The sequence below is a fragment of the Hirsutella rhossiliensis genome (genome assembly GCF_020360975.1).
Source record: "Hirsutella rhossiliensis strain HR02 chromosome Unknown scaffold00002, whole genome shotgun sequence".
Classification (NCBI taxonomy): Eukaryota; Fungi; Ascomycota; class Sordariomycetes; order Hypocreales; family Ophiocordycipitaceae; genus Hirsutella; species Hirsutella rhossiliensis.
The window spans coordinates 2,364,524-2,390,840 of NW_025408668.1; the positions used below are offsets into that span (position 1 = coordinate 2,364,524).

Consider the following 26,317-nt stretch of genomic DNA (forward strand, 5'->3'; position numbering starts at 1 on the left):
TGTGAACCACAATACGAGCTTCAAAGTCTCAAGCACCCTTGTAGTCGTATTTGAGAGCTGACAGTTCCCTCTCCGGGTCGACGCTGGCCATGACAATCTTTGCCGCCAGGACTACAGAGTATACGATGGCGGGCAAGTTGCCCACGCCCACCCAGCCAAAGCTTCCTGTTCCGCGGCCCGTCAGCATGCCCATGAGGACCAGCACGGCGGCGAGCCCGGCGTTCAAGTAGGGCAGATATGTCTCGAGCGGCGAACCATGCGCAGTGGGCAGCGGCGGGCGAGGCCGCAGCGCAGCGCGGGCATCTCTGCTGGGGGCGACGCGGGTCCAGGCGTCGAGGGGCGCGATGCCGGTGAGGTGCGGGGGCAGGCGATGGAGGAGGTAGGCGGTGGCGGAGAGCGAGGTGAGTGCGAGCAGGGCGAGCAGCGAGACTCTCGGGCGGACGAGGAGCGGGAGGTAGGGCAGGGCGGCGAGCAGGGGCAGGGCGACGAGGAGGCGGCGGAAGCGGGCGTTGCGGGCCGTGTTTTCGGCGGCGAGGCGGGCGATGACGTCTTCCTGCTCTGAGACGGGGGGTCAGACGGAAACTATCCAACGATGCAACGAGAGAGAGCGCGTGTGTATGCTTACCCTGCTCGTCTATGGCGTCGGGTTGCGAGTCCGAGTCCGAGTCGTCGGGGTAGTGGAACGTGCGGCGCAGACGGGCGGTTGTGGGCCCGACTTGGGGCATTTTTTCCCTTTCTGACGAGAAGAGGTGTTTGCCTAAGTCGTGGACGGTTGAGAGTGAAGCATAAAGCGCATTGCTGAGGGGTGGGTGCTTGACGCGGTGGAGGAGAAATTGAAGATGGTGGTGGTGGTGGTGGTGGTGGTGAAGGGCTCGCGAAAGGTACCGGGATCAGCGCCTGGGCTATGACGCCACTCCTTGGACCCTGTCACAGTGCAGTACAGTGCTATAAACACCGTCGTCAAATGGTAGACAGCCGACACTAACGGTGGAAAAAAAGCGCGGCACAGCATAGCACCATTCATCATCACCAGCTTCCACCCAACAACCGCCGTTCTCCCGCCACCACCGTGCGTGCGCCTGTTCTAGACGCCATCGGTATCTCGTGCGCACCTACAGAGAAAACGGGTTCGCGATCAACGAACGCGACTGCCTTCAATTCCTCCGTCTCTCTCTCTCCTCTTACCCGCCCCCCCGGGGGGGCCACAGGGAAGCGTAGCATGCTGTCATCATCATCGACGGTCCGGGGCGGGATGCTGCTGCGGGGGTGTGGCAGGCTTTTGAACTGTGCGTGCCGCGGCCTGAATCATGGGGGCGCCGCCGTGGTGCCGGGGCATGGAGGACGAGGAGGAAGTGCGTCGCAGCGGCGATGGGTGACGCCCGCGCCGGGGCCTGGTGATGGACCGCTCATGTCGCGGCGGGCAGATCGCCAGCTCCCAGGTACAGTCTCTCTTTTCCATGCAGAAGCACCATTCTCTCCGAGCAAGACAGACGACACAGCCGCCTGCTAACCGCAAGACGCACCACCCCAGACGTCAAGCAAGTCCGCTTCCGCTGGGGCCGCACGCTGCCTCTCTTTCTCGCCGTCGTCACCCTCTCATCGCTCGCCATCTTCAACTACCAGAAAACGTCGTCGCCCATTGTCGCCTCGACGCTCTACGCGCTGCGAGTCTCACCCCGCGCCCGCGCCCTGCTCGGCAACGACATCTACTTCAAGCACCCGATCCCCTGGATCCGCGGTGAGATGAACCAGGTGCGCGGCCGCGTCGACATTGCCTTTTCCGTCCGCGGGAGCCGCGGCTCCGCGACGATGCGCTTTGCCAGCCGCAGGCCCTCGAGCCGCGCCCTGTTCGAGACGTCCGAGTGGAGCCTGACCATGGACGACGGCGGCGAGTGGGTCGACCTGCTCGAGGGCGCGGGCGATCCGTTTCGGGCGCTGCTTGCTGATGAGCCTCTGGTGGACGACGTCGGCGATGTTGAGGACGACAAGGCTCTTGCTACGAGGGGGTTTAGACAGCAGGGCGCTTCGTGGAACAAGTGACGCGGCGACAAGGCAGGGGTGTCGACAAGGCAAGTTGAGGCCCTAGACCATCCTCGACGTGGTTTGTGCATGCACGACAGACGATGCAACCAATGGCTCCAGATGTACGTGTGTGCGTGTGTAAAGCGGGCAGACCCCTGACAGTCTGTGCATCTCCCTCCCTCTATCATACAATTCAGCGCCCAACCCCCTCGTCTCTCTTGTATTCTTTTTCCTTCATGTGAGCCCATGCACTGCCAGGGCCAGCTAGCCAAGCCGTCTTGTTGCCCTCTAAGCCGTCGCTGTCTCCTCCTTGCTCTCTTGCACAGCCGGCCCCCGCGTCAGCTCACCGTCGACGTGCTGCCGCCTCCGCTGCTTCATCTCGAGATGGCGCTCCCTGGCCATCTGGAGCGCCTCGGCAGCGCCGGGATGCCTATCGAGCAGCTGCTGAAAGACCTTTTGGCGGTACGGCAGGGCGGGGGCCTTGCGCTTCTTGGAGTCCTGCAGCTTGACGGTGCAATCGGTGGGCCCCGGGACGGCGCCGCTGACGAGGACGATGCCGAGCTCGTTGTCGACGCGGAGGACCTTGAGGTTCTGGACCGTGGCCCACACGCCGCCCATGCGGCCGGGCATCTTCTTGCCGGGCATGACGCGGCTGCCACTGCCCTGCGAGGGACCCGTGGTGCCGATGGTGCGGTGGTTCTTCGAGTTTCCGTGCGACGCCTCCTGGCCCGCGAAGCCGTGGCGCTTCATGCCGCCGGCAAAGCCCATGCCGCGCGACCGGGCGCGTACGTCGACGTACTGGCCCTGCTGGAACCAGTCGGGCAGCAGCTGGACGCCGACGGGCAGCAGGCCCTCGTGGGAGCGGACGTAGAACTCGGCCAGCTCGCTCTTGGGGGCGACGCCCTTGGCCTCGTAGTAGCCGAGCAGGGGGCTGGTGACGTTGCGCGCGGGCCGGGTGCCGGCGCCGACCTGGACCGCCCAGTAGCCGTGCTTGTCGCGCGTCTTGTTGGCCACGACCTGGACCTGGTCGAGCTGCAGCACGGTGCAGGGCACGCGCGTCTTGCCGACGAAGACGCTCGTCATGCCCTTCTTGACGGCCAGCACGCCGGTGCGCAGGGGCGTCGTGTTCTCGCGCCGCTCCAGGGCCGCCGCGGGGCCCGTCGTCAGCGCCGGCAGGCCGGCGTTGGGCTGGTTGAAGCGCCGGTGCTTGGAGCGCGGCGGCGCCGTCGACCAGCCCTTGACGCTGGTGGTGGCGGCGCGGCGCTGCGGCTGCAGGAGGGACGACGTCGTCGGCAGCTGCGGCCGCCGTCGGGCGTGAGGAGGCTGAGGGTGCGCGCCGAAGAAGAGCAGTGTCGGGGGCCGGCGGAGGGCGGCCCCCCGTATGGGGAGGCGGGAGGACATGACCCCCTCTCCTCGAGGGTTTTGAGACTGGCCCGTTTTCTGTCACGGATGGTGGAATGCAGACGATGGGGGGAGGGGGTTCGAATGCTGTTGTGCGGTGCGTCGGGTGTGGGAAGCTGCTTGAGGTGCCTGGAAATTTTGGCGAGGTTGAAGCGGATAGTGTCTGGGGTTCGGTTATTCTACGGCGTCCTCGCGGGTTTCCTGGGACCTGAGAGGTGTCTAGGGTAGGCCGGTTAGACTTGGTCGCGGTCGTCTCGACAGGACCGGCATGTCTCGCATGAAGCTGCATTGGCCTGGCAAGTCTTTCGCTCATCATATACCATGGCCGTCTACGGTCTTTTGCCCGTCCCCGAGCCCTTCCAGAAGAGATACGTGTAAAAAAGAAAGAGCGAGGCCGCCGCCTCACATGCCATGCCCTCCCCCACCGCCAATACCGCTGCCCATCTGATTAACGCTGGCGCCCTTGACACGATGGTCGCCCGGCTGCGGCGCCGCCTCGTACAAGATGGACTCGGGCGCACGGCCCAGGCGCGTCCACTCGCCCCGGAAGCCGACGTAGCAGACGCGCGACTCCTCCTCGGCGCCGCCGCCAAAGTTGTCGACAAAGAAGAGGCCCAGCCGCTGCACCTTGCCAAACAGCGCCCGCTTGACGGGCACCTCCTGCACCTCGGACGTCTGCGACAGCTCCAGCCGCTGCACGGGCTCGAGCTCCTCGGCGCCGGCAAAGTCGAGGTCGTCGCGGTTGACGTACAGGTGCAGCGTGCGCGGCGCCGAGGCGGATGCCGAGGTGCGCAGGAGGATGGAGTGTAGCTTGACCTGTGCTGTGAAGCTTTTCCCCCCTCTTCATGTTAGAGACTGCACACATAGACTCACAGACACACACACGCACGCACATACGGGTGGGTACATGCAGGGACAAGACATCGGAAGAGTGGCGGGTGGAGGGAGGCTCCCACTTACGGCACCGTCATGAGGAGCTGCTCGTCGGCGTCGCTGACCAGCTCGGGCTCGGCGTCCAGCCGCTCGGCCCACGTCTTCTTGACCACGGCCTTGCCCGCGTCTCTGCGCGACTCGTTGAGCGTCGTGATGTCGTCGAAGCTGATTTGCTCGTACAGCGACGACTGCAGCGCCGGCGTGATGTCGTCCGAGTGGTCGTGCTCGTGCTCGTGGCCGTGGCCGGCGTGCTCGTCGTGGCAGTGCGACATGATGCTGGCTGTTTGTCGCAGGTGGTTTACAAAGCGATTCTTTCTTGTCAAGGCTCAGCGCGGACCAAGAGTCACGTCTAGGTGATGGCGGTGGAGACTTGGAGACTGAAGCATGAAAGCTGCTCTGCCCCGCTTACATGTACGTCCAACGTCACTTACAAGTTGAAACCAACACCATCCGTCACCGAATCATTATATCGTCGCTGCTTCAGATACAGGCCTCAATGCTATCTGATTGATTCGGGCGCAAGTAGAGAGACGCCACTCGCTGAGCATGGAAATGTCCAGCACGCAACCAGGCACCCAGACGGTTGCCCTCGACTCTTCCCATTCATCTGAAGCCGCTCTTCCGCTTCCCCTTCTTCCCTTTCTTCCTGTCTCCAAACGCACCCGCCACGGGCTGACTCATCGTCACCCATGGCCCCTGCGTCTGCGACGACTCGGGCGCCGCCTGCTGGCTCGACATGATCTGCATCGGAGGCGGCCTCAGCGGGAGACTGGCTGCGTCCTGCCCCGGCCCGTCGCTCATAGGGAAGCCCTGCCGCATGAAAGCTGGTCGCTTATATCGCTCTGCCAGAGCCTTGCGCTTGGCTTCCCTCCTCTGCAGCCGGTCCTTGGCGTCTTGGAACTTTTCCTCGGTCGATATTGCGACGCTCGAAACGTAGTCACGAGTATCGACCCCACGCTCCGTTGGCCAGTATGAAAAAAACTTGGGGCATTTGGCGTTCCCGAGCTTCGCCGGCTCAAGAGACGTGGTAAGGAGCTTCAGTCGCTGCATGGCGGAATCCGCAGACGTCGATGGGAGAGAGGCACTTGAAGAGGGCTCAAGCTGAGACGACGGGGTGATGCGCGGGCTGCGACTCGACAACTGGCTGGGATATGCCGTCGACTTGTCTTCGTCTCCAGCCTTAGGGCTACCAGCCCCCAGCAAAGGCACGTCCTGAACCATCGCTCCATAGCTGGACAGGAAAACATCTCTGACAACCTCGGACACCCAAATATTCCAGACCTGCTCAAGCTCCTCGCTCAAGTTGCCCGCTGTAGACTCTAGCCAGAGCTCAGACAGCTGACGCTTTAGAGACGATAGGACAAGTAGTGGATTCGACGGCTCCCATGGTTCATGCCCTCGTAGTTGTGTCACGATGGTTCGGTCGTCGCTCATACTAAGCAAGCTATCTGCACCCCCCATGGCGTCGTCGTCCGCCTGGTATGCCGTTGGCTGTTCGAGGTCGTCGGCTATTTCCGCCCTACTCGTGACTTAGCACTCGTTTAGCCATCATCGAGGGACAGAATACTTACCATGTCGTTAGAGGCAGGCTGCCATTGAGTAGCCCATCCTCCAGCACGGCATAGACAGCATCGAAAACCGTGGCCGGCACCAGGGGTTCCCTTTGTGCTGCGGCTAGAACGAGTCCTTCGCGGATAGCTTGGGAGATCCGAACAAGCTTCAAAAGAACAGGTCGTGGCTCCCAGGACGAGTCATCTCCAGAATCCTGTGCCCCCACCTCGTCCGTCTCCACGAGAGCAGACTCCATGTCGGCTTCGCCCATGCTGTCCGGGAGAACAAATGCGTCCTCCAGGCGACGCAGAAATCGTTTGCGCTTCTTTTTCCAGCGCCGCCGCTGCTCGCTTCTCGACCACCCGATTCGCGTCGTAGGCAGGGAAACATCAAACGTTGGGTCGGTAGATGTTGTACAGACGCAATAGCGCACGCAGAGATCTTCTCCTAGAATGCTGACTTGATAAAAGTTGGGGCCGCGCTGCAGGTGGCTAGAGTCTGGCTCATCAGGGGAGCGATACGGGTCTCGTTCGAGCCTGGCTGGATGAATTCGAAGCTGCTGAATGCCGCTGCGAGAAGCCATCTCCCTGCCCCCCGGCAAGTGCGTCACATGGCGATGCCACTGAGGCATGCCGGTGACCCTGGATAAGCCAAACCAGTAGACACATAGCTGTTCTGCCTTTGAAGAGTAGGTGAAAACGAGCGAGGTGTTGGCGTCATCAGCAGAGGCTCGGGTAACCGACATTCTTATTTCTTGGTGATTGATGCCAACGTGCGAACAAGCATGCACAATTGCTGGCTTTAGAACACCCTCTGACGATGTGTCTCGACAATGCAGATCCAGCCATATCAATCTTCGAGCGGTAAGCACAAACACATGGTCCTCGTTCAGGAGGCTGCATTGAATGTCGAGAATCTCATCCGTTGTCGTCCTTGTGTGCGAAAAGAGCTCTGGCATGGGTAGCGCGCTGTTTGATTCGACGTCCAGCACCTCACATAGCTCAGGGTTCCACATGAGCATGAAACGTGATGGCCTTGTTGTCCCAGCCTGCCAAGCAGCAGCTTGGCCACCCCCCTCTGGCTCTGACTTGCCGACATGAAGCAGTCCATACCTCACAGCCGGGTAAGCGGGGTATGCTGGGATTGTTTTAAGGAAGCCCTCACAAATGTGGCCACATTTGTACTGGGATAGACGCAGCGTTTTCTTGTCGATTTTCCAGGTCCCCGACACGTTCCAGATTGTCCAGTAGCCACATTCGTCCAGGACGGCCAGTTGCGGCGGGCGTTTGAGCGCTGGTGGATTGAAGCTCACATCGGAATGCGCGTTACCACCCGTCTGGTGGTGATGCAGGGTCAGCAGCGGGTTTGGGTTGATGTATGACGCCCGCTGATGAGTCGGATCGCCCGCCGCGTCATCGTCCGGTACATGATACGGATGGTATTCGGGCTGAAGAATAGCCGTCCAAGTTGGTTTCTGCACCAAGAGCCATCGGACAGAGTTGCTCGGGGAAGAGTACGTCGCAGCTTTGACTTGCGAGATGGGCACCGCGTCCGTGGCCCACAGGGCCTCCTCCTCCTTGTAATCAGAGTCGATGACGGACAGATGCAGGACGGCTTCTGTCTCCGCTCCCCACTGCCACTGCGTCTCATCCATGCGTGTGAGCCGCAGCTGCTCGCCAGACTCTCCAGCCGCGACAGCGAGCAGCGACATTGCTTTGGGGGCTCGTGCATCTCTCAGGTCAGACATGAGACCGACTGCGAGCAACGGCCGGCGCCTAATCGTCTCCTCTGCTCTTCTGAAGCGCTCCATGTCTTCCTTGAGGTAGCCCTGGAAGGACTGGTTGCCCATGAAGGCCTCGGGGTGGGTGTTGAGCAGCCATCGCCGCTGAAGTTGGCGCTCTCTCCAGAGCTGGGATGAAACACAGGGATTCGCGGTTCTGGATGGCGGATAGAGCTCAGCGGACGAGCCGACAATGTCAAAGCGTAGGGCTGCAAGAAGCGTAAGCTCAAGACCCGGGTCGTTGGAGACAGGTCATCCAACTTACTGCCGGTTGTGAGTCTGGTCGTATGCAGCAAGCCAGGACCAAGCTCGGGATTCTCGGCGGGAATGTAGCTCAGAAGGCCAGGATGACCAAGTTCGAGGTCGGCAAGCCGGCGGTTCTTAATCATTTGGCTTGAGTGAAGAGGTCCCACGCGTCAGAATCGCAACGACGGTTTTTCTTTTCATTTCGGACTCGTTTGTTCGTGGCGAGATTGGCAAAGCAACGGACGTGTAGCCAGAGTGTTATATGGGAGTGGCCAATGGCAAACATTCGATGGAAACGCGACAATAACCATGTTTGTGGCGCTTTTCGGAAGCAGACTCTCACCGTCAAGCCTGGAGCAAAGCTTCATGATCACAGGCACGTGACTGGCGCGCGATGAGTCTGCGCCACACCCCTGCCTGTCGACCCAGCAACCAGCCACGCCTGAGGTAAACATGGTCAGCTCTAGGTTCTTGGCATTCGTCCAAGTGACAACTCCATCTCTTCGAAAACCTTTTTGCACGAGCGCAACCAAGCCACGCACCGGCAATGGCGACCGCTTTCGAACCATCGCTCTCGACGAGCCTCAGCCGCCAGTCCTTGGCGCCCGTTGGCCCGTCGGCCGCCGACTCGCTGCCCAGCATCAACTTTGGCTTCGACGACTTGCGCGATCGCATGACAAAGTTTAGCGCGAGGTTCGATGCTTTCATCGAGCAAGGCCGCAAGCGCGTCTTGGAGGAGCGCAACCAGTTCCGCATGAACGTGGCCGAGCTTCAAGGTACGGACGGACAACCAAGAGACGATGGCGCACAGGCGAGATTCACTGACACACCACAACGCAGAGGACCAGCGCATGAAGAAAAAGGACATTGAGATTGTCCAGGTCAAGGCGGCGACGCATCAGCAGACGATGGAAAAGGAAGCGGCCGAGACGCGCGAGATGGAGGCCGCCATCGCCTCGCTCGCCTCGCAGCGCGACAACCACTCGACCAAGCGCGACAGCCTCAAGCAGCAAATCGCGCAGACGCAGGCCGAGATTGAGTCGCGGCTGGCGGCGCAGCGGGCCTTTGCGGCGCAGCAGGAAGCGCAGTCGCGGTACAACGTGCCGGAGCTTGACTTTTGGATCACCAATCTGTGCCTCAAGATTGAGGGCGCCGGGCAGGACGACCGGCTCAAGTTCGTCTACACGCACGTCGACGAGCGCAACTGGGAACGCGAGGCGTGGTTTGAGCTGGTGACGAGCTCGAGGGACTACGATGTCAAGCATTGCCGGCCGAAGCTGGACCGGGACAAGGTGGAGAGGGTGCTGGAGAAGGTAAACGAGTCGAGGGAGCTGCTGGTTCTGCTCAAGGGGATGCGGGAGCTGTTTGTGGAAGCAATGAAGGCTTGAATCTAGGAGTCTAGGCTGGAATCGTGATTCTCTCTGCCATTGCCAGATGGGTCCGGCTCGACTTTTGGTATTCCTGTCTTGACGATATTCCCCCTCTGCACCAGAATGAAATGCTCTATACCAATGTATGAATGAATTATCCTCGAATAATACCACTTTTCGTGAGAAAGAAATAGCTGCACATGCCGTGGTGATGGTTTGTGTGCCCGTGGTGGATGCAGGGACTCGCCCCTCTGCGACGGACAAGCAATTAAACGTCGATTCCACACCAGCGCGCCCAACGCGTCCACTCTCAACCACCACCACGACGCAAACTCTCCCCGCAAAGCCTCCTCCCGTCAGCGCCATCATGCCCGACACAGAGAAGCACGCAGCCGCGCAGCAAGCCGTCGACATTCTCCACGAAATTTCCATCCTCCTGGTCTGTTCGTCCGCCCGCCGCCCGCCCGCACCCTCTCCTCGCTGACCCGAGACCTACCAAACTCTAGAACAGCCACCTGGACCGCCGCACCTTGTCCATCTGCATATCCATGATTGAGCGTGGCGTCAATCCCGAGGCCCTCGCTGTGAGTCGCCCCCGGTGCCCCCTCGTCCTGCCACGGCTGATGACGTTTGCGCCGCCTCTAGCAAGTAATCAAGGAGCTGCGGCACGAGGCACAAGTCGTTGAGCAGAGTGCTTCGGGCAGACGGCCATGATGAATGCGACCCAACGGCCGATAGAAAAATCCGTCATGTTGAATTGTTAAGCGTCGCTTGCTGGAGTTGGTGCAACGGAACTGGCGTTACGGAAATGGGAGTCTACGGTGCAAGGCAGATGAATAAACTTTGCTGCGAAATCGACACCTCCAGATGCGCTTCAAAATCATATGACTACATTAATCCAAACAAAATGCATTCTCAACCGCCGGCTCCCAGACCATGTCCGTTGATATGCTCATCACCTGTATCCCATCAACGCCGCTTCCTTGACCTGTTTCCCCCGAAAAATCCAGCTAGACCATGCAAACGCCGCCATGATGCCCTTCCCGCGTACAATACTTCATCAAACATCCTGCCCTTGCTCGCCACAGCCCGTTACCTGTGTCCAATGAGAATGATCTCGTCGTCGTCGTCGTCCTCATCGTCATCGACGTCTGGCGCACTGGCGCTGCCATCCTGGTCCGAGTCCGACTCGCACTGGTCATCTGAATCCTCATCGCCGTCTTCTTCGTTGCCTCGCCAAAACCCGAGAATGTCGTCTTCCGAGTCCATATACACGGCCATGTGCGGTAGGTGCGAATCCATGCCAAGGGCAAGCGGAGACAATGACCGTGCGATCCTGTCCGGGGCGCGGTACTGAAGCTCTACCCCATGTGACGAGTGGCGCCGTCTGTTGAAGAGTAGGGCACTACCGGCAGCACGTGAGCTCGTCGAGAACGCTGTCGGCCGAGACGGGTCTTGACTGGACTGCGGAGTCGCTTCGACCGAAGGCTCCGGCCTCTCGGCGGCGGCTCGGACTTGCTCGCCCTCCTCGCTGTGTATTTGAAGCTCAACCGTGTTGTATGACCGGCATATGGAGCACTTCAGACCCAGCCAGTGATAGGGGACGGTACATTTCCCCGAACAGTCATTGCAGAGAACGGTGGCCTTGGTGTCTCGAAATTCCGGAGGCATAGGCTGGCTCTGGATGGCCACGTCCATGTTGCGAAACTGCGTCTCCATGTTGGCGAGACTCTTGTTGCAAATCGGGCACTTGTACGAGACCTTCATGTGCTGGTCATAACATTTCTTATGGATGCTGTGGCCGCAGTTCATGAAGACAACAGGCTTGGGCGAGGTAAACATGTACTCGCCGCAGATCGGACAGTTGCAGTCCGTCGACCGTTCGATGCATTTATGCGAGCTCTGGATAGAGGTCGTGATGCACGCACGGCAGGTCTAGGTGGTTATTAGCAAAGCCACTCAGGAGGCCCTCACGACCGGCAGCCTACCTTGCAGTGGAAAAAGTCTTTGCCGAGACCCAGCCCGCGCCGACAGATTCCGCAGTCGCTGCAATGATATATGGGCTTGCTTTGCCGGTTCTCCCATAGCTTGCAGATGTTGCAGTAGTATTGCGCCGCCACTTCTCCGCAACTGATGCAGACATCGGATGCCTTCTGGGGCGTCCCGCACAGCATGCAGAGCATATGCCTCGTGTCCTTGCGAACCAAGCCGTGGTCCTCTTGGGCGTCGTGACAAAAGCGACAGGTATACCACTTGTAACATGTGGAACACTCCAGTTTGACGTTGCGTTCGTAGTGTTGACATCCAAGCGGGGGACTCAGGCCTGGCGGCGTGGTCGGCGACTTAGTCGGAGTTGCGCTGCCGGGGCTTTTGGACTGACGGATGGGCGCATAGGTCGGTGCAATATCGTTCTCGGACAGGACAAATTTTTCGGCAGACGGCGAATCGCCAAACTGACTGTGCCAAAACTTGAGAGAATCCAGGGGTCGCGCCGAGTTTGTATGTTCCCAGGTCGGGCCGGCCGGCTCGGCATTAAGGGGGCTCGCTCCGTCGCGTGAAGCGGTTTGGGAAGCACGGTATCCCTCGAGCAGTGCCTCATGAATGAGCCTGGCTTTCTCCGAGGACGGTATCTCTAGGTCGTTGATGGCATGAATGCGCCTCCGCAGCTCGCGCATACCGTCGTCTTCGGGAATGCCTCGACCTTTTCTGGGGGTTGGAGGGAAGCCGAGATGGTCTCGAGAAATTTCGTCAAGGATGGCGGGGCTCGTCGTGGCCTCTTCGAATTCTTCGACGCTTGTCTCTTGCGTCGAGGTGCTGAGAGGCCGGGGTCCGGGCGTTTGCGAAGGCGCACCCGCCTGTTCCGGAGCCGCATCTTCGGCGTGGCCAGGATCGCTCACGGCATCTGGCGCAGGTGTTGGGTTTGCTTGGTCGTCATCGCCGGCAAAAGTCGAGCGGGATATCTCCGAGAATCGGCGAGCCTGTCGCAAAACGGGGTTGATGAGGAACTCGGATACGAGGGAGGACATTGGGTCGCCACGGACGGCGGGCAGGCACGGGAGCCGCCCCGATGACACCGTCGGGCGGGCGAGGACCGTAGGTTGGCGGTGGGACGAGCGGCGGCCTGTCAAGAAGCGAGAGAAGCGAGCTGAGAGGCGGGCTCAGCAGCGAGGAACGATGCGGCGCAGAGAGAGGAAGATAGGTAGGTTGCTGGGTGTCGTCGTGATCCGAGGGAATGACGGGGATGACATAAGACCAAGAACGGACTGGTCCTGACTAAGAAGGATGTCGACGACGGACATGTGATTGAGCAAGGACTTAGGAGACTGGGGCGCAGTTTTCAAACCGTGGCTGGTGCGGCTCTTTCCCCCGCCATGTCCAACAATGGATGCGCCACACAGAGCTTCTTCACACCTCCACAAGCGTCGCGCCAAGGCATAGGTGGCATTTTATTGTCGTCTTCGGCTCGAGCTTTAGGGGTAGGCTTTTGTATTCCTAGCCGCCCACCGCACCCTTTCACCGGCCTTTCTTGTCCCCTGAGCAGCGTTCACGCGCCCTCGGGTTTCTTGACCTCTTAATTCCTCCCCTTTTTCCCCATTGCCAGCGTCAATGCTCGAGCGTCTTTGAATTTTTACCGCTCGTCCGGCCGTTAATCCACACCAGCTCCCTCGGACGAAGCGATTGGGCGGAGCAGGCCGACGCCTTTCTTTTCCCACTCGCAGCACGTCAACATCACCCCTCATTCTCGGAGAGTCTCCCGCATCTCGTCGTCCTCCAATCCGCCTCGATGGCCGCCGAAAAGGCCACTGTTGCCTCCGGAGCTGACCTCGGCAGCGGGCTCCGGAAGCGTGTCGCCGAATCGCCAGCTGCCATCTCGCACCAGGCAAACCGCGTCGATGACAAGAAGAAGCTTGCTAAGAAGGTAAGGAGATTGAAGCTGGAGCGGGAACTCTCGTCTGACATTGCGCCAGGAACCAAGCCTTGTCAACACGCTCGAGCAGTGGGAGCCAATCTTTGCCCCTCTCCTTTTCACGGCCCTCGCCTTCGTCACGCGCCTCTGGAAGATTGGCATCAGTGACATTGTTACATGGGACGAGGCTCAGTAAGCTGCTGACCGCACCTCCGTTTGTCTCTCCGCATTCACTGACCCTGCGCCCTGCAGCTTTGGCAAGTTCGGCAGCTACTACATCAAACATGAATACTACTTCGATGTCCACCCGCCCCTGGGCAAGATGCTTGTCGGGCTTTCTGGCGTCCTCGCCGGCTACAACGGTTCCTTCGAGTTCAAGTCTGGCGAGAAATACCCCGAGGATGTCAACTTTGCCTTTATGCGCGCCTTCAACGCCTTCTTCGGCATTGTCTGCATCCCCATGGCCTACTACACCGCTCGAGAGCTCCATCTGCGCCGACCTGCCGTCTGGCTCGTCACGCTCATGGTGCTCTGTGAGAACTCGTACACCACCATCAGCCGATTCATCCTCCTCGACTCCATGCTGCTTTGCGGCACCGTCGCCACCGTCTTTTGCTGGGCCAAGTTCCACAACCAACGACACTCTAGCTTTGAGCCCGAGTGGTTCTTCTGGCTTTTCATGACTGGCCTGAGCATTGGATGCGTCTGCAGCGTCAAGCTCGTCGGCCTCTTTGTCACTGCGCTGGTTGGACTGTATACGGTTGAGGATCTCTGGCGCAAATTTGGCGATACAAAGATGCCTATAGTGAGTGACCCGCGCACCCCCATTTCGCTCGCCGCAAACCGTGTCTTGGCTCTAATCCGCTCCTGCAGACTACCCTTGGCGCTCACGTCGTCACCCGTGTCGTCGGTCTGATTGTTGTCCCCTTTCTCATTTATTTGTTGTCCTTCGCCCTGCACTTTGCCATTCTCGACAAGACTGGCCCAGGAGATGCTCAGATGAGCTCGCTGTTCCAGGCCAACCTCAAGGGCACCGAGGTCGGAAAGGACAGCCCCCTTGAGGTTGCCCTTGGGTCGCGGGCAACGATCAAGAACATGGGCTACGGCGGCGGCTTGCTCCATTCACACGTCCAGACGTACCCCGAGGGCTCCCAGCAGCAGCAGGTTACGTGCTACCACCACAAGGATGCCAACAATGACTGGTTCATCTATCCGAACCGTGCTGAACTCGACTATGATCACGAGTCTCAGGACATTCGATTCATCGGCGACAACTCGGTTATCCGTCTAATCCATGCCCAGACGGGGCGCAACCTGCACTCTCACGACATCGCGGCCCCGATCACCAAGTCGGACAAGGAGGTTTCGAGCTACGGCAACCTGACTATCGGTGACAACAAGGACCATTGGAAGATTGAGGTTGTCCGTGACCCTGCATCTCGGGACCGAAGCAGGATTCGGACTCTCACAACCGCGTTCCGTCTTAAGCATGAAGCCCTGGGCTGCTACCTCCGAGCCGGCAACAAGAACCTGCCTCAGTGGGGCTTTAGACAAATCGAGGTTACCTGCACCAAGGACAACAACCCTCGGGACACCTACACGCACTGGAATGTCGAAGCCCACTGGAACGAAAAGCGTAAGCATGCAGACATCCCGTGCGCAAGATGCTTGCCGCCGTCGCTAACTTGCCCTTAGTGCCCCCTGGCGACCCTGGTGTCTATAAGTCGCCCTTCTTCCATGACTTTGTCCATCTCAACGTGGCCATGATGACGTCCAACAACGCTCTGGTGCCGGACCCCGACAAGCAGGATGACCTAGCTTCCCAGTGGTGGCAGTGGCCTATCCTGCACGTCGGTCTTCGCATGTGCGGCTGGGACGACAGCATCGTCAAGTACTTCCTCTTGGGTAACCCCTTCGTTTACTGGGGCACGACGGCCGGCCTGGTGGTCGCCGGCCTGGTTGTGACGTGGTACCTGCTGCGATGGCAGCGTGGGATGAAGGACCTGAACCAGCAGGAGATTGACCAGGTTCACTACTCTGGCATCTATCCGGCCGCCGGGTGGTTCTTGCATTACCTGCCGTTCGTCGTCATGGCCCGAGTCACATACGTGCATCATTACTATCCGGCGCTCTACTTTGCCATCCTCACATTCGGCTTCCTGGTCGACTGGCTTGTGAGAAACCGCAACCAGGTGGTGCAGAGCGCCGTGTACGGCAGCCTTTACGCCGTCACCATCGGCCTTTACATCCTCTTTATCCCGATCTGCTGGGGAATGACCGGGTCCAACAAGCAGTACAGCTACCTGAAGTGGTTCGAGAACTGGCGAATTTCTGATTGAGGAGCTTCGGGCATGTTTGGAGTCATCTACGCTCTCTGCATCAAGAGATGTTGGAGGAAGGTGAACGTTCTCGGGACCAAGAGCCACAAGGATCTAGGTGCGGGACGTGATGAGATTTTCACCAGCCTGGGACTGGGAATGCGTCAAACGGCCAGGAGGAAAACCACAAAAGGAGCACGTCTAGGTACGGGAGAGGAGACTCGGTCTGTCTCATGCAATGCTGTATTTCCTCCGTAATTTGAAAGGCGTGGCGACGGTGCCAGCCACAAGTGTACATTATGCAATATCGCTACATGACTGTAGCAGGCCTTGTTTCTTGAGTCGACCCGACGAGCATCCGCGGGCAGAATGCTTTGGGGGGGTATCATGCGCCGTATGTACGCAGCCGTGCTCTCCAATGTCAGCAGCACCCGCCTCCAGCGGCCTTGCTGGCGTCGCCCGTCAATCTCACTTGCCGGCCTCCCCCGGCACTCGGCCCCTTGACACCGGATCGCCGATCGTTGAGGTCATACTTGCCAGCCTGAATGTTCTGGAATATCCTCTCGGCAACCCTCATAAAGGCCCTTTCCACGTTCTCGCCGCTCTTGGCACTCGTCTCGACGTACTCCATGACGCCGTTGCGCTTGGCCCAGGACTCGGCGTCTTCCCTCGTGACCTCTCTCTTGTTCTCCTCCTGCTGCGTCAGATCGGCCTTGTTGCCGACCAGTATAACGACGATGTCGGGCTCGGCGATGGCTCGCAGGTCATTGAGCCAGTCGGTGACGTGTTGAAAGGTCTGCTTGCGCGACAGGTCGAAGACGAGCAGGGCACCACTGGCGCCGCGAAAGTAGGACCTGGTGACGGACTTGTACGTCTCCTGGCCGGCCGTGTCCCAGAGGCTGAGCTTCATGTGCTTCTGGGGTGTGTTGCTGGTGTCGCGGGGCGGATCGGGCAGGCCGTCGGGGGCGGAGAAGGGTGAGGGGGACTTGGTGTGAGGCGGGCCGACGGGGACGATGCGGGAGCCGAACTCAACGCCAATGGTGACGTCGTGATGGGGAGAGAAGCGGCCCTCGCAGAGGCGGATGGTGAGGCTCGACTTGCCGCATCCCGAGTCGCCGATGCAGACCAACTTGGCGATGAAGTCCCACGGCGACGATGCCATGAGCAGGACGGGGCAGCTGCTGCGGGGGAGGAGGAGCAGAAGGAGGACGACGAGGAGGACGACGGCGGGGTTCGAGCTGAGCGGATAGTTGGGTTGTAGTGTCGTATGGTTATTGTCGATCGCAGATCAGATATCGACGGGGATGAAGTCGAAGAGGTCCGATGACGGGGAGTGGCCAGCTAGCCAGCCAGCCAGTGGCTGGGAGACTTATGCCAAAGGAAGAAGCGAATGGATGTAGCAAATGTAGCCAAAAGAAGAAACGTATGCGATTTTCGAATCGAGATGCCTGCACCGGGGAAGAGCTTCGGAGAAACGGGCACTTGTTCAAGACGGAGAGCTGCTGGTGGCGGTTGAGAAGCCTTGGTTCGCCATGGGAGCAGTTTCGTGGGCCTGACGTGGGCCAAGTACCTTGCAGCCGCTTCCGCTATTGGGAGGTACCTGGTATAGACGGTGGGTGTCTTGATCAGAGGTGGCTAAGGGAAAGGACGCTGTCACGTTAGGTAAGCTTAGTCAGTCCGCCTTGACGCTGGAGCGAAATCGGTCGAGGCCGATCTCTTTAGGCTCTGACTAATTAACGAGCATACACCTGGCTAATCGACATATTCCTTGGCAACCTTGCCTATTGAAGGCATTCATGCGGCCGTGGCGGGCCCCCTGCTAGCTCGATATGTTGTTATAAACAGAGGTGGACTTGTAAATACGAGAGGAGCAGCTTTAAAGTTATTTATCTACGCTGAGGATTTATCCTAATCGGGGTATAGTGGTGCACTATTGGCACGTGCATCTTATTAACCGGACGGAAGATCTGCCTTGATTTTTTCAAGGCGTTATAGATCAGGTCATTAACTTAAAGATAAGTTATAGACTAAACCGCGTCGTATTTATAAAAATTAGGTTCTAAATGGCTTATATACTTATTTCTCTGCTTCCATCTATACTCTTGCTTGTTTTCTATAATGCTAGACCCTCTTCCTTGTCTCTAGACATGAGCTCTACTAGCTAAGGAGTGCCGTAGAAACTCTTTAAATTGGAGCCGTCTTGCAGCGAGGATAAGTAGGCTTTGGCGCAGCCCCCACGCCGATGTCGATCGCCAAGACTGGTCTAATTTGGTGTTGGTTTTAGTTAATTTATAGAAAGCAGGCATATAAAACTCACCGCCCTCTCTGCCTACACGTAGAAACTCATAAATCCAAACAGGCTTGGCAGGTTGGCAATATGGGGATATAGAGGTCCTACCGGTAATACGAGTTGGTATAGAAAAGGTACCGATCTGCATCCGCCCTAGCCATCCTCGCCCGCTGAGTCAATAGACAATGGCCGAGGCAAATATAGACAGATACTTTCTCTATATAAATAATATGGCATCTGCTCTCGTATAGCCCCTACTGTCTTAGACAGCCAAGCCAGTTTGAATTCGTAAGTTTATCTAATATCGAGCTAGTAGAGGGGCTATAGAGGTTGCTTTAATCCTTATATCTTATCTTTTTCGCCTGGAAAAGTAAGATGGCGTAGATTAGGCCTTAAAATAGGCTGATCGCATAAGTACGTATCTCAAGAAAGTTAGTTTATAGAATCCTTGGTAATACGGGCATTGATACCTTAATACCGGTGGTTATTGCAGCTGGCGGCTTCTAGTTGGCTTTGCGCTCCTTAAAAAGTACCAAAGCCACGGTACCTTTTCCTGAGTCTTGAATTACTATAAAGTTTCAGCAAGTACAAGAAATGCAAAGCAGCTGCTCCCGAGTTAGCACCCCAAAGCGCACCGTCACAGCCACTTTCCATTGGGCATCCTTTTTTATCTTTCTTAGAGTTTCCCTCAAAAAGTAGTATCAATGATACTTTGCAGGGCCCTGATTGCCGCTGTTGGCGCGGCTCATCTGGTGGCTGCACTGAATGTTCCTTTAGAGCAAGCAGCGCACCCACTTCCTACGCTTCTCGATGCCACGCTCGACGAACTGCGGCAGGGGCTTGATAGCGGCATCTTTACCAGCTCTGATCTTGTTAAGGCATACCTTGCTCGTATCGACGAAACAAACTTGGAGTTGCATGCCGTTACGGAGGTCAACCCAGATGCCCTTGCTATCGCTGAGGCGTTGGACAAGGCAAGAGGGGGGCGACTTATGACAGATCAACCTTTGTATGGAATCCCCATTCTGCTAAAAGATAACATCGCTACCAACGACAAAATGAACAATACTGCTGGATGCGAGGCTTTGCTTGGGGCCAAGGTCCCAGAAGATAGTACAGTTGCTGCTCGACTGCGAGCGGCTGGAGCAATTATCCTTGGCAAGGCAAATATGGATCAATGGGCTGGCTTTGAACAATCCGGACCGGACTACGGTGGTAAGGTGGTGGGCGCATATTCACCTCGACAGTACCCTATGGGATCGTCTTCCGGGAGCGCCGTAGCGGCATCTATTGGCCTTGCTTGGGCAACCGTTGGGACCGACACGACAGGCTCAATTACTGGTCCTGCTGGAGCAAATAATATTGTCGGCCTCAGACCAACATTAGGACTGGTTCCTCGACATCTGGTTATCCCATACTCCGAACATTTCGATACAGTTGGCCCAATGGCCAGGACGGTCAAAGATGCTGCGTATCTTCTCTCGGCAATAGCAGGTCCCGATGAACGCGATAACTATACATCCGCATTTCCATTCAGTCAGGTGCCTAATTACGTCGGCGCGTGCAACACTTCCGGTCTCAAGGGAAAGCGTATCGGTCACGCTCGTTATCTCCACACGAATGTGTCGTGTGCGGTTGACGAGAGTGCACTAAAGGTTCTTCGAAATGCAGGTGCCGAAATAGTTGATATAGCCTTCGACGGTCGAGACGATGGTCGAACCATGGATAGACTTCAAAATGTGTTGTCGGATCACTACTTGAATATAGCCCAGATCGACTTCAAGGCGAATCTTGCGGAATATTTTTCGAAATTGATCACAAATCCAAACAACATCACCTCTACCGTTGATCTCGTACGATATACTCAGGACAAATATCCAAATTATTGGAACGACCCAGCGAATAGTGGGCACTTACCATACCTCGAGACGCCGCCGTTGAACAACTCTGAGGCATCTCGCTTAGTCTGGGGAAACTTTTCACGAATGAAGTCTGCTGCTAGTCAATATGGGTTTTCGGCCGCATTCAACAAGGGCGAAGTCGATGCATTCGTCATACCATTCTGCGACACATACAATCGTCAAATTTATGCCAACGGTCAACCGTTCATCACAGTACCTTTTGAAAGGCTCAAAGACGATCGTTATGCGACAGACAAAAATGGTCTGATGGTGTACGGCACTAACTATCCTATGGGAATCACTTTCTTGGGGCCTCAGTGGAGCGAAGAACAACTATTGGGCATCGCGTATGCGTTCGAGCAAGAAACTATGTTCAGAAAAAACATGACGCCTTATATCAAGCCTACGTCCGAATTAGAAGCGAGGGTAAGGCGACGAGCTTTGCGCTCTTAGGTAATTCCGATCGTTGAAGCAGTAAGCGCAGGGGATGGCAGCACTCTCACGTGTATGCTAAGTGGGCAGAGTTTATTTCTTTAACTGCCTTTCATCATATACCCTTGAGACGGAAATTCGTATTGTAATATTACGTATAAGGGATTTTCCGGTGATCTGCCGGATCTGGCGATTCGCCGGATTTTGGGCTCATTGCATTCCAGCAAAGAACTGAGAATAACTTCACGAATACTATTTGAATTGTTCTAAAATTTTATAAGAGCAGTTAATAATGCTCAAAGATGTCACTCAATTTTTTTTGAAGTCATCCAGCCATCGAGGTCGTCTTCTGTTACTCTCCGATCGCGCAAGTCCCCGAAATGCACCCATTGCCTCCCGATCACTATCAACAGCTAAAGAGGGCCTTTGAGGACAGGATATGTCGTTTGAAGTTATCATTGCCTTGTTATTTGCGTTATTATATAGTCTGTTTGGTACCTGCAATGCTATGGCCCGCTCTGGTGTGAACGGAAGAGTGACAATTTTTGCAGCGTGAACATCCTGACTCTCTCGCGACCCTCAGAAGCCACCCGTCGGTCATTCTGCATTTTCTGTGGCTTTTCCACTTTCAAAATCTTCAGCTCTTGTTAATAATGCCAATTTATCTCCTTATTTTGCTTCACGGCCTCCGTCATCCGTCGTTTTCTCCCAATTTCCGCCTCTCATTGCTTCCTCTTCTCTAGAGCGAGAGCTTTTGCTCCGCTGCCTTCTGCTGTCGCTGAAGCTTTCGGGCCTCCTTCTTCAGAGCCTCCTCTTTCTTTTGGAGTCCTTTCACTGTCATTTTTTGGCGAGCTTGAGCCACATTTTTAAAGCTAAACACCTCGTCTGCACTAGAATCTGTACAGCAGAAGAGATCATCTTTTGAAGCCTTACCGGTCTGCCTGCGCTGGTTCTTGTGACTACTTGTTCTCTGCATACTTTAACTCTCATATCAAGCACTTAAAACTCATATTGAGGGCTCCCGAGGGTGCTGCTCAGCCTTCGGCTGTTGCGGCCAGCATCAACAGAGGACTTCTCGACTACTTCCTGGAAAGCGTTCCAAAACACAGTCTAGATCTTCGATTTCAGCAATCCAATGAAACTTTTTGATTTGTCTGTGTACTGGATAAGATCATGCGTATACGCTGTTGAGAGAGGCTGAATAACGATACATCAAGGGTTGCAGCCGATGAATGGATTGAGGGGGAAACACCACAACGATCAGTCGGTGCCGGTCACACCACTCCATAAATTCGATACTAAAATGGTTAAGTGGCCATCGGGAACCAAAAGGCGATAAGCACAACCGTTTCGAGCTTTCGCCCTGGTAAACCGGTCGAACGTACCGGTGAGCTGCTCATTTCCAATATTGTGATTCGTCCACCTCGTTTTTGACGTGTTAAAAATATTTATTGACGACTTGATTCACGTTTCACGAACCAAAAGTCCAGAGTTTGTGCTGGCTTGTCTTGGTGGATGAGAAATGGGGGCAGCGATGCCATCTCTGACTGACGCACATCTTGAACGTAATGGAGGATGGGTTGCCATTTTTAATACGCCGAGCAATTTTGCCTTGTTTTTATAATAAGAGGAATACCCTGTTCGTTCAAATGCTCATAAGGAATAGAAAGCCCATTTCATCCATGTTATACGTGTTTTAGGGTAGGGTGTCGAATTTCTCAATTTTCGTGCACGTCTTTCCTTGTCAGGTGTGAAAGCGGAGCCTCGCGCACTGAATTTCAAGCTAAAAATAAACCTTACATTCAGATGCATAGATAGGTTCTTTTCAGAAGATGCTTGTACCGTCGAATCACGTTCAATCTGGCTCATTACGGGTGCGTAGAATGAAGTTATCCAGCTCGCCCTTCCAACCCCCATTTTTGGCAGTATCCTGAGCCAAGTTCTGCACTATGGATAGAATGGGGATAATCCCACATGATTAAAGCCTACGATGAAAGCCAATAATGTTCTGTTTTTGCTGTGTTGGCTGAAATGACTTACACAATCTGTCGGCATCCTATTTTGGCCGTTGCTTGGTTTGATGTCAGCACCGCAGCGCATCGCCGCCTAGATAAAAGTTCTAAATATATGCCAGACTTTCACTGCTTCTCATGATTCAGGAAATCAAAGGATACGTCAATTGGCACCGTTGTTGTTGAGCTATTGTCGATTGATGTTGAGCGTGCGAAGTCGCCGCAATCCGGCAGATCACCAGATCCGGCAGATCATCGGAAAATCCCTTATGCGAATAGCTTCACTTTGCAAGGTACGTATAGGAGAGGGGCGCGTAGTCAAGGCGGGGAATGTGCGCACCTAATTATGCGATATCGGCGCTGCGCCTTAACCAGCCATATCAGCCCACTTTTCGTCTACCCGATAAGTAAACGCGCCTACCAATTAAAAGGGCCTTAGCTTTTGAACGGGCCGGAATCGGTTCAAGTGAAAGTGATGGGTTTTGCTGGCTTTCAAACACAGGTTCGAGAGCACAGTGGAAGGCAAGGACGGCTGCACATAGGTGAAAGTAGCAATATAGGTTCTCTTCTGGCTATAAATCACAAGAACAAGGATGTAAAAGAAGAAAGAAGTGGCCCGATACGAGCCAAGGGCTGCCGACCCAGTGAACATGTTCTATAACTTACCGTTCCATCAGGCAGGGCGGGGGCATGTGTACTACCAAGAAATGGGATATTTCCACACTCCTTCGAAGTCCTTTACTATCGAAGAGGGACCGGAGCTCTGTCTGGTACCTTTCTTCGTCGTTAACTTTGGCTTGCACAACCAACCCAACCTCCTCCAGCCAAAACGTCGATAGCTGCTTCAGGTCGACCACCAATCCTCTATCAGCGGCGAACTTTGGAATAATGCGGTCCTCAAATACGAAAAGCTAAGCATTTATAGAAATCAGGCATGCCCAAAACCACACTCCTTTAGACTCCCAGCCCTATCTCATGGTGCTTATGATCCAAATATCATGTTCTATGGGTATGCTTCTACCCTCCTGGTCTATGATTGCTAGAAAGCCCTATCGCACCTCGTCGAAGACACTAAGCTCCTCGTCTACAATAGTATCGATGCTGCAGTTCGTAAGCCAGTACGGCACTAATAATATTTCCACCGGAAGCGCGTAGATCCACTTAAGATCGATTAAATAAGTGATATTCCGGTCGTCGTCCACAAAAAGATTGCTCTAATAAAAGTCGGTTAGTTGCAGGGGGAAAGGGCCGTTCCGTCGATCTAACACGATAAAGTAGTGCATAACTGCCCGAAGCAACGTCTTGATTATTATTCGTTCTCGGGCATAGTCCTCATCTCTAACAACGTGAGGGTCGTAAAGGAGGTGGTTATCATGCAGCGTAAGCATATCGGAGGCGAAACTGTCGGTCCTCTGATATACCTGGCAAGGCTGGATAGTTCGCGGTGTCCCGCTATTCTCGGAAATCATCATGGTATATGTTAAGGGTCGATTAGAAAGGGTAATTATGCCGTCGCTTATATTGAATCGGAAAGAGTCAATACATGGTTATGGAAGCCGAGCGAGCGATAGCATAATACGCGCTATGCCCTAAAATAAGCGAGTACGACGACCTATATCGCGCATATATTGAGTCCAGGTATATAGAAGCATTTTCCCAGTCTCGGGACCAATATGCTCCAGCAGCATGTAGGCGGTGCCAACGGCCGGTGTGGATGCGTTGCGAGTGTAGTTGGAGAGCAAGGGGTAGTTAAGGGGACGATAGATCCACCGCCTGAATTCGTGGAAGATTCCGACGTAAAGGGGTCGCTGCTTGACGTGGGTGAATTAAGTCGAAGCAAAATCGTCAGGATCAGCACCGTTCAGGCGAGCGAAGAACTGAGAACACGAACTTGACTGCCGTCTCTGGAGCCGAAAGCGTAAAGGCTTGGGATCCGAATATCGGCGCAATACTCTTGCATCCACACATATGTGGCCACCTCGGATCCGACTTTTTCATCAATCGTGCCGGGATATCGGTCTTCAGCAAGCTTATGAGGCATGGAGCACCGGAAAACCAGCCTTCTGACGAAGCCGCCGGAATCCACCTCGACGAGAACGCAAAGATTAAAGCCTTGAATCTACGATTCCGGAGGTAGAGCCGTGCAGACGTCATCGCGGCGTAGGCGAAGATGGTGTCTAACCACGGCTTTGATGGACTCTCTCTGATCCCCACAACAGATGCCTCAAGCTCTCGGCAGCACATTGATGTCGGACAGAGAGAAGAAAACTGAATTCTTCCTCGGCGGCTGATTCGAATGAGCGGGGATTGTTGTGTATTAGAATCTTCCGAGCCATAGCAAATGGTGGATTCGCGACAGCCCGCAAGATGCCGAACAGAGGGTGGGTGAGGATCCATCCAAGTTCGCTTCAGGAACAAGGGATTTTGAGTCACGTGGAATGTTCGGCGCAGTCATTGATGCATTGATGGACATCAGGCCAGAAGAAATTATACACAAGGGACCCCTACCGCCGTACGAGTTATGGTTACATGCCGTACAACAAAGAGCCATTGCCTAATTAAGAAAGTGAAGCTATTCAGACTCGTAATTGCCCTCAATTAGAGTAAGACATATATAAATATATAGTTCCACTGAGTCGGCGTGTCTCTATTCTAAAATTCTAATGCTATTAAACGTACGGTAACTAGAAACTACTACCCCATGTAGGCAGGCGGCCGAGACAACCTGAGAGAGAGCGACGCAAGACTCTTGGGATGGCCTTTCCTCGGCTGTTGACGGGATTTTCATCTCAGGATGCCAGCCCGACTGCCAGCTTTGCAGCGCATGGCCCGAAGCAGACCGCTATCTTCGGGGTGACGATACAAGGTGAGAGGAAAGAAGCAGGCAACAAAAGAAAGCATCGGCTTTCCTCACGGGGAGGGCGGTCTTCCCACGCCGCCGGGGGTGCGAACGCAGCCGTTGTACCAAGCTACGTCGAAACGTTTAGAGGGGCTTCCAGGACAGATGGAAGAGCTCGGCGGATCAAGGGATCCGGCATATCACCAGTAAATCCCTTGAAAACGTTATGAGTAGCGAAAGTCGTAGGCGTTGATGGTAACAATCTAACAAGTGACACATATTCCTTCCGGCACTACTCGTGCTGCATAACAGGGGTCATTGGAGAACGAGACCTCTCCCTTGTTTTCTGCCGGCCCTCAAGTTTGCACATGTCAAGAGAGCTCTGATACACCACAAACCAGTCGTCTCTATGACAGCATGATTGATGCAAACGCAATCTAGTAGTCTGGCTTCTTGAGTTTAAATTGAAAGTGCGAAACTTCGGTCTTTGCCCAAGTCATTAGGGGAGCGCCATCTGCATCTTGTCCCCCTCTAACTGCCAGCCATTTGTCTGGATTCAATACGCTTGCGAAACTGTTGCAGAAGGGTATTAGAAGGAGTCCTAGAATTTGACTTGGCAGAATAGCCTTACTAGTAGTAGCCGTTCTTAGCAGGAATCATCTTCCAACGGCAAGAACCGTGCCTGACAGGCCGCGTGGAAATTGTACACTCGGAATCGGAACCGTTCTCTGCTTTATTTTTAGCATACAGCAACGTTCAGCTGCAACTTACTTACCCGCAGCGCAAAGCATCAGTCCGGATTGAACACCAACGATGTGGTATTGGCGATCTCCCACTTCCGGGTCGCCCTTGTCCCCTCCGGCGGCAACGATTTCCCACGCCAGATTCTCAGTCTTTCCAGCAGCACTATAACAGAATGGATAGAATGTAGACCACATTTGTTAGGATGGAGGCTTCTTACTAGAGCTTAACTGCTGTTCCAACCGTTGCTCCCCCGCCCCACACGCTCATACGTCTGCCTAGGGCATTCGCAGGGTAGAACTCGTATACGCCTGGACCTGTGTAATCAGACATGATCGACGTATATATATATGCAGCTGTCTGAGGGTTTGCGAAGAAGTGTTTGTGAAGTGGCTTCCACAAATTACATAGGATTGCTTGGGTGGTCGCGTTTCCTTATATACCTTGCGTTCTGCTGACTTGCCGTGTAGACAGCATAACACATACATTCAGGCTCTTTTTTAGGCCTCGACACTTAGATGGGCGTCCATGACTAGTTCCAATACTTCTTTTTGCACATACGGGTGGCGTGACT

The 26,317-nt window shown here is 55.5% G+C and overlaps 12 protein-coding genes across 12 annotated transcripts; 5 read left to right on the forward strand and 7 right to left on the reverse strand.

Moving 5' to 3' along the window:
- Window positions 1–28: 28 nt before the first annotated feature.
- HRG_01823 (uncharacterized protein) lies at window positions 29–725 on the reverse strand (the record flags this gene model as incomplete). Its single annotated transcript, XM_044860294.1, has 2 exons — window positions 29–558; window positions 626–725. The coding sequence occupies 2 exons, from the start codon at window positions 723–725 to the stop codon at window positions 29–31; spliced, it is 630 nt and encodes a 209-aa protein (XP_044723927.1).
- A 683-nt stretch (window positions 726–1,408) lies between these two features.
- HRG_01824 (cytochrome oxidase complex assembly protein 1 domain-containing protein) lies at window positions 1,409–2,040 on the forward strand (the record flags this gene model as incomplete). The annotated part of the gene is made up of 2 exons (XM_044860295.1): window positions 1,409–1,439; window positions 1,532–2,040. The coding sequence occupies 2 exons, from the start codon at window positions 1,409–1,411 to the stop codon at window positions 2,038–2,040; spliced, it is 540 nt and encodes a 179-aa protein (XP_044723928.1).
- A 270-nt stretch (window positions 2,041–2,310) lies between these two features.
- On the reverse strand, window positions 2,311–3,423 carry HRG_01825 (ribosomal protein l3 domain-containing protein; the record flags this gene model as incomplete). Its single annotated transcript, XM_044860296.1, has 1 exon — window positions 2,311–3,423. One exon carries the CDS (start codon window positions 3,421–3,423, stop codon window positions 2,311–2,313), a length of 1,113 nt encoding a protein of 370 aa, XP_044723929.1.
- Window positions 3,424–3,825: 402 nt separating this feature from the next.
- On the reverse strand, window positions 3,826–4,628 carry HRG_01826 (PITH domain-containing protein; the record flags this gene model as incomplete). The annotated part of the gene is made up of 2 exons (XM_044860297.1): window positions 3,826–4,252; window positions 4,384–4,628. The coding sequence occupies 2 exons, from the start codon at window positions 4,626–4,628 to the stop codon at window positions 3,826–3,828; spliced, it is 672 nt and encodes a 223-aa protein (XP_044723930.1).
- Window positions 4,629–4,959: 331 nt separating this feature from the next.
- HRG_01827 (RNA polymerase i-specific transcription-initiation factor domain-containing protein) lies at window positions 4,960–8,076 on the reverse strand (the record flags this gene model as incomplete). The annotated part of the gene is made up of 5 exons (XM_044860298.1): window positions 4,960–5,675; window positions 5,793–5,875; window positions 5,928–6,405; window positions 7,072–7,896; window positions 7,953–8,076. 5 exons carry the CDS (start codon window positions 8,074–8,076, stop codon window positions 4,960–4,962), a joined length of 2,226 nt encoding a protein of 741 aa, XP_044723931.1.
- A 404-nt stretch (window positions 8,077–8,480) lies between these two features.
- On the forward strand, window positions 8,481–9,321 carry HRG_01828 (chromosome segregation protein spc25 domain-containing protein; the record flags this gene model as incomplete). The annotated part of the gene is made up of 2 exons (XM_044860299.1): window positions 8,481–8,709; window positions 8,774–9,321. The coding sequence occupies 2 exons, from the start codon at window positions 8,481–8,483 to the stop codon at window positions 9,319–9,321; spliced, it is 777 nt and encodes a 258-aa protein (XP_044723932.1).
- A 349-nt stretch (window positions 9,322–9,670) lies between these two features.
- On the forward strand, window positions 9,671–10,017 carry HRG_01829 (mitotic-spindle organizing gamma-tubulin ring associated domain-containing protein; the record flags this gene model as incomplete). Its single annotated transcript, XM_044860300.1, has 3 exons — window positions 9,671–9,742; window positions 9,810–9,887; window positions 9,949–10,017. 3 exons carry the CDS (start codon window positions 9,671–9,673, stop codon window positions 10,015–10,017), a joined length of 219 nt encoding a protein of 72 aa, XP_044723933.1.
- A 378-nt stretch (window positions 10,018–10,395) lies between these two features.
- HRG_01830 (zinc-ribbon domain-containing protein) lies at window positions 10,396–12,329 on the reverse strand (the record flags this gene model as incomplete). Its single annotated transcript, XM_044860301.1, has 2 exons — window positions 10,396–11,238; window positions 11,292–12,329. The coding sequence occupies 2 exons, from the start codon at window positions 12,327–12,329 to the stop codon at window positions 10,396–10,398; spliced, it is 1,881 nt and encodes a 626-aa protein (XP_044723934.1).
- Window positions 12,330–13,087: 758 nt separating this feature from the next.
- Window positions 13,088–15,549, forward strand: HRG_01831 (dolichyl-phosphate-mannose-protein mannosyltransferase domain-containing protein; the record flags this gene model as incomplete). Its single annotated transcript, XM_044860302.1, has 5 exons — window positions 13,088–13,222; window positions 13,272–13,402; window positions 13,463–14,015; window positions 14,084–14,846; window positions 14,906–15,549. The coding sequence occupies 5 exons, from the start codon at window positions 13,088–13,090 to the stop codon at window positions 15,547–15,549; spliced, it is 2,226 nt and encodes a 741-aa protein (XP_044723935.1).
- Window positions 15,550–15,949: 400 nt separating this feature from the next.
- On the reverse strand, window positions 15,950–16,690 carry HRG_01832 (ras family domain-containing protein; the record flags this gene model as incomplete). The annotated part of the gene is made up of 1 exon (XM_044860303.1): window positions 15,950–16,690. One exon carries the CDS (start codon window positions 16,688–16,690, stop codon window positions 15,950–15,952), a length of 741 nt encoding a protein of 246 aa, XP_044723936.1.
- A 1,832-nt stretch (window positions 16,691–18,522) lies between these two features.
- HRG_01833 (amidase domain-containing protein) lies at window positions 18,523–20,172 on the forward strand (the record flags this gene model as incomplete). The annotated part of the gene is made up of 1 exon (XM_044860304.1): window positions 18,523–20,172. One exon carries the CDS (start codon window positions 18,523–18,525, stop codon window positions 20,170–20,172), a length of 1,650 nt encoding a protein of 549 aa, XP_044723937.1.
- A 5,267-nt stretch (window positions 20,173–25,439) lies between these two features.
- Window positions 25,440–26,076, reverse strand: HRG_01834 (ricin-type beta-trefoil lectin domain-like domain-containing protein; the record flags this gene model as incomplete). The annotated part of the gene is made up of 4 exons (XM_044860305.1): window positions 25,440–25,575; window positions 25,634–25,730; window positions 25,778–25,908; window positions 25,964–26,076. 4 exons carry the CDS (start codon window positions 26,074–26,076, stop codon window positions 25,440–25,442), a joined length of 477 nt encoding a protein of 158 aa, XP_044723938.1.
- Window positions 26,077–26,317: the final 241 nt, after the last annotated feature.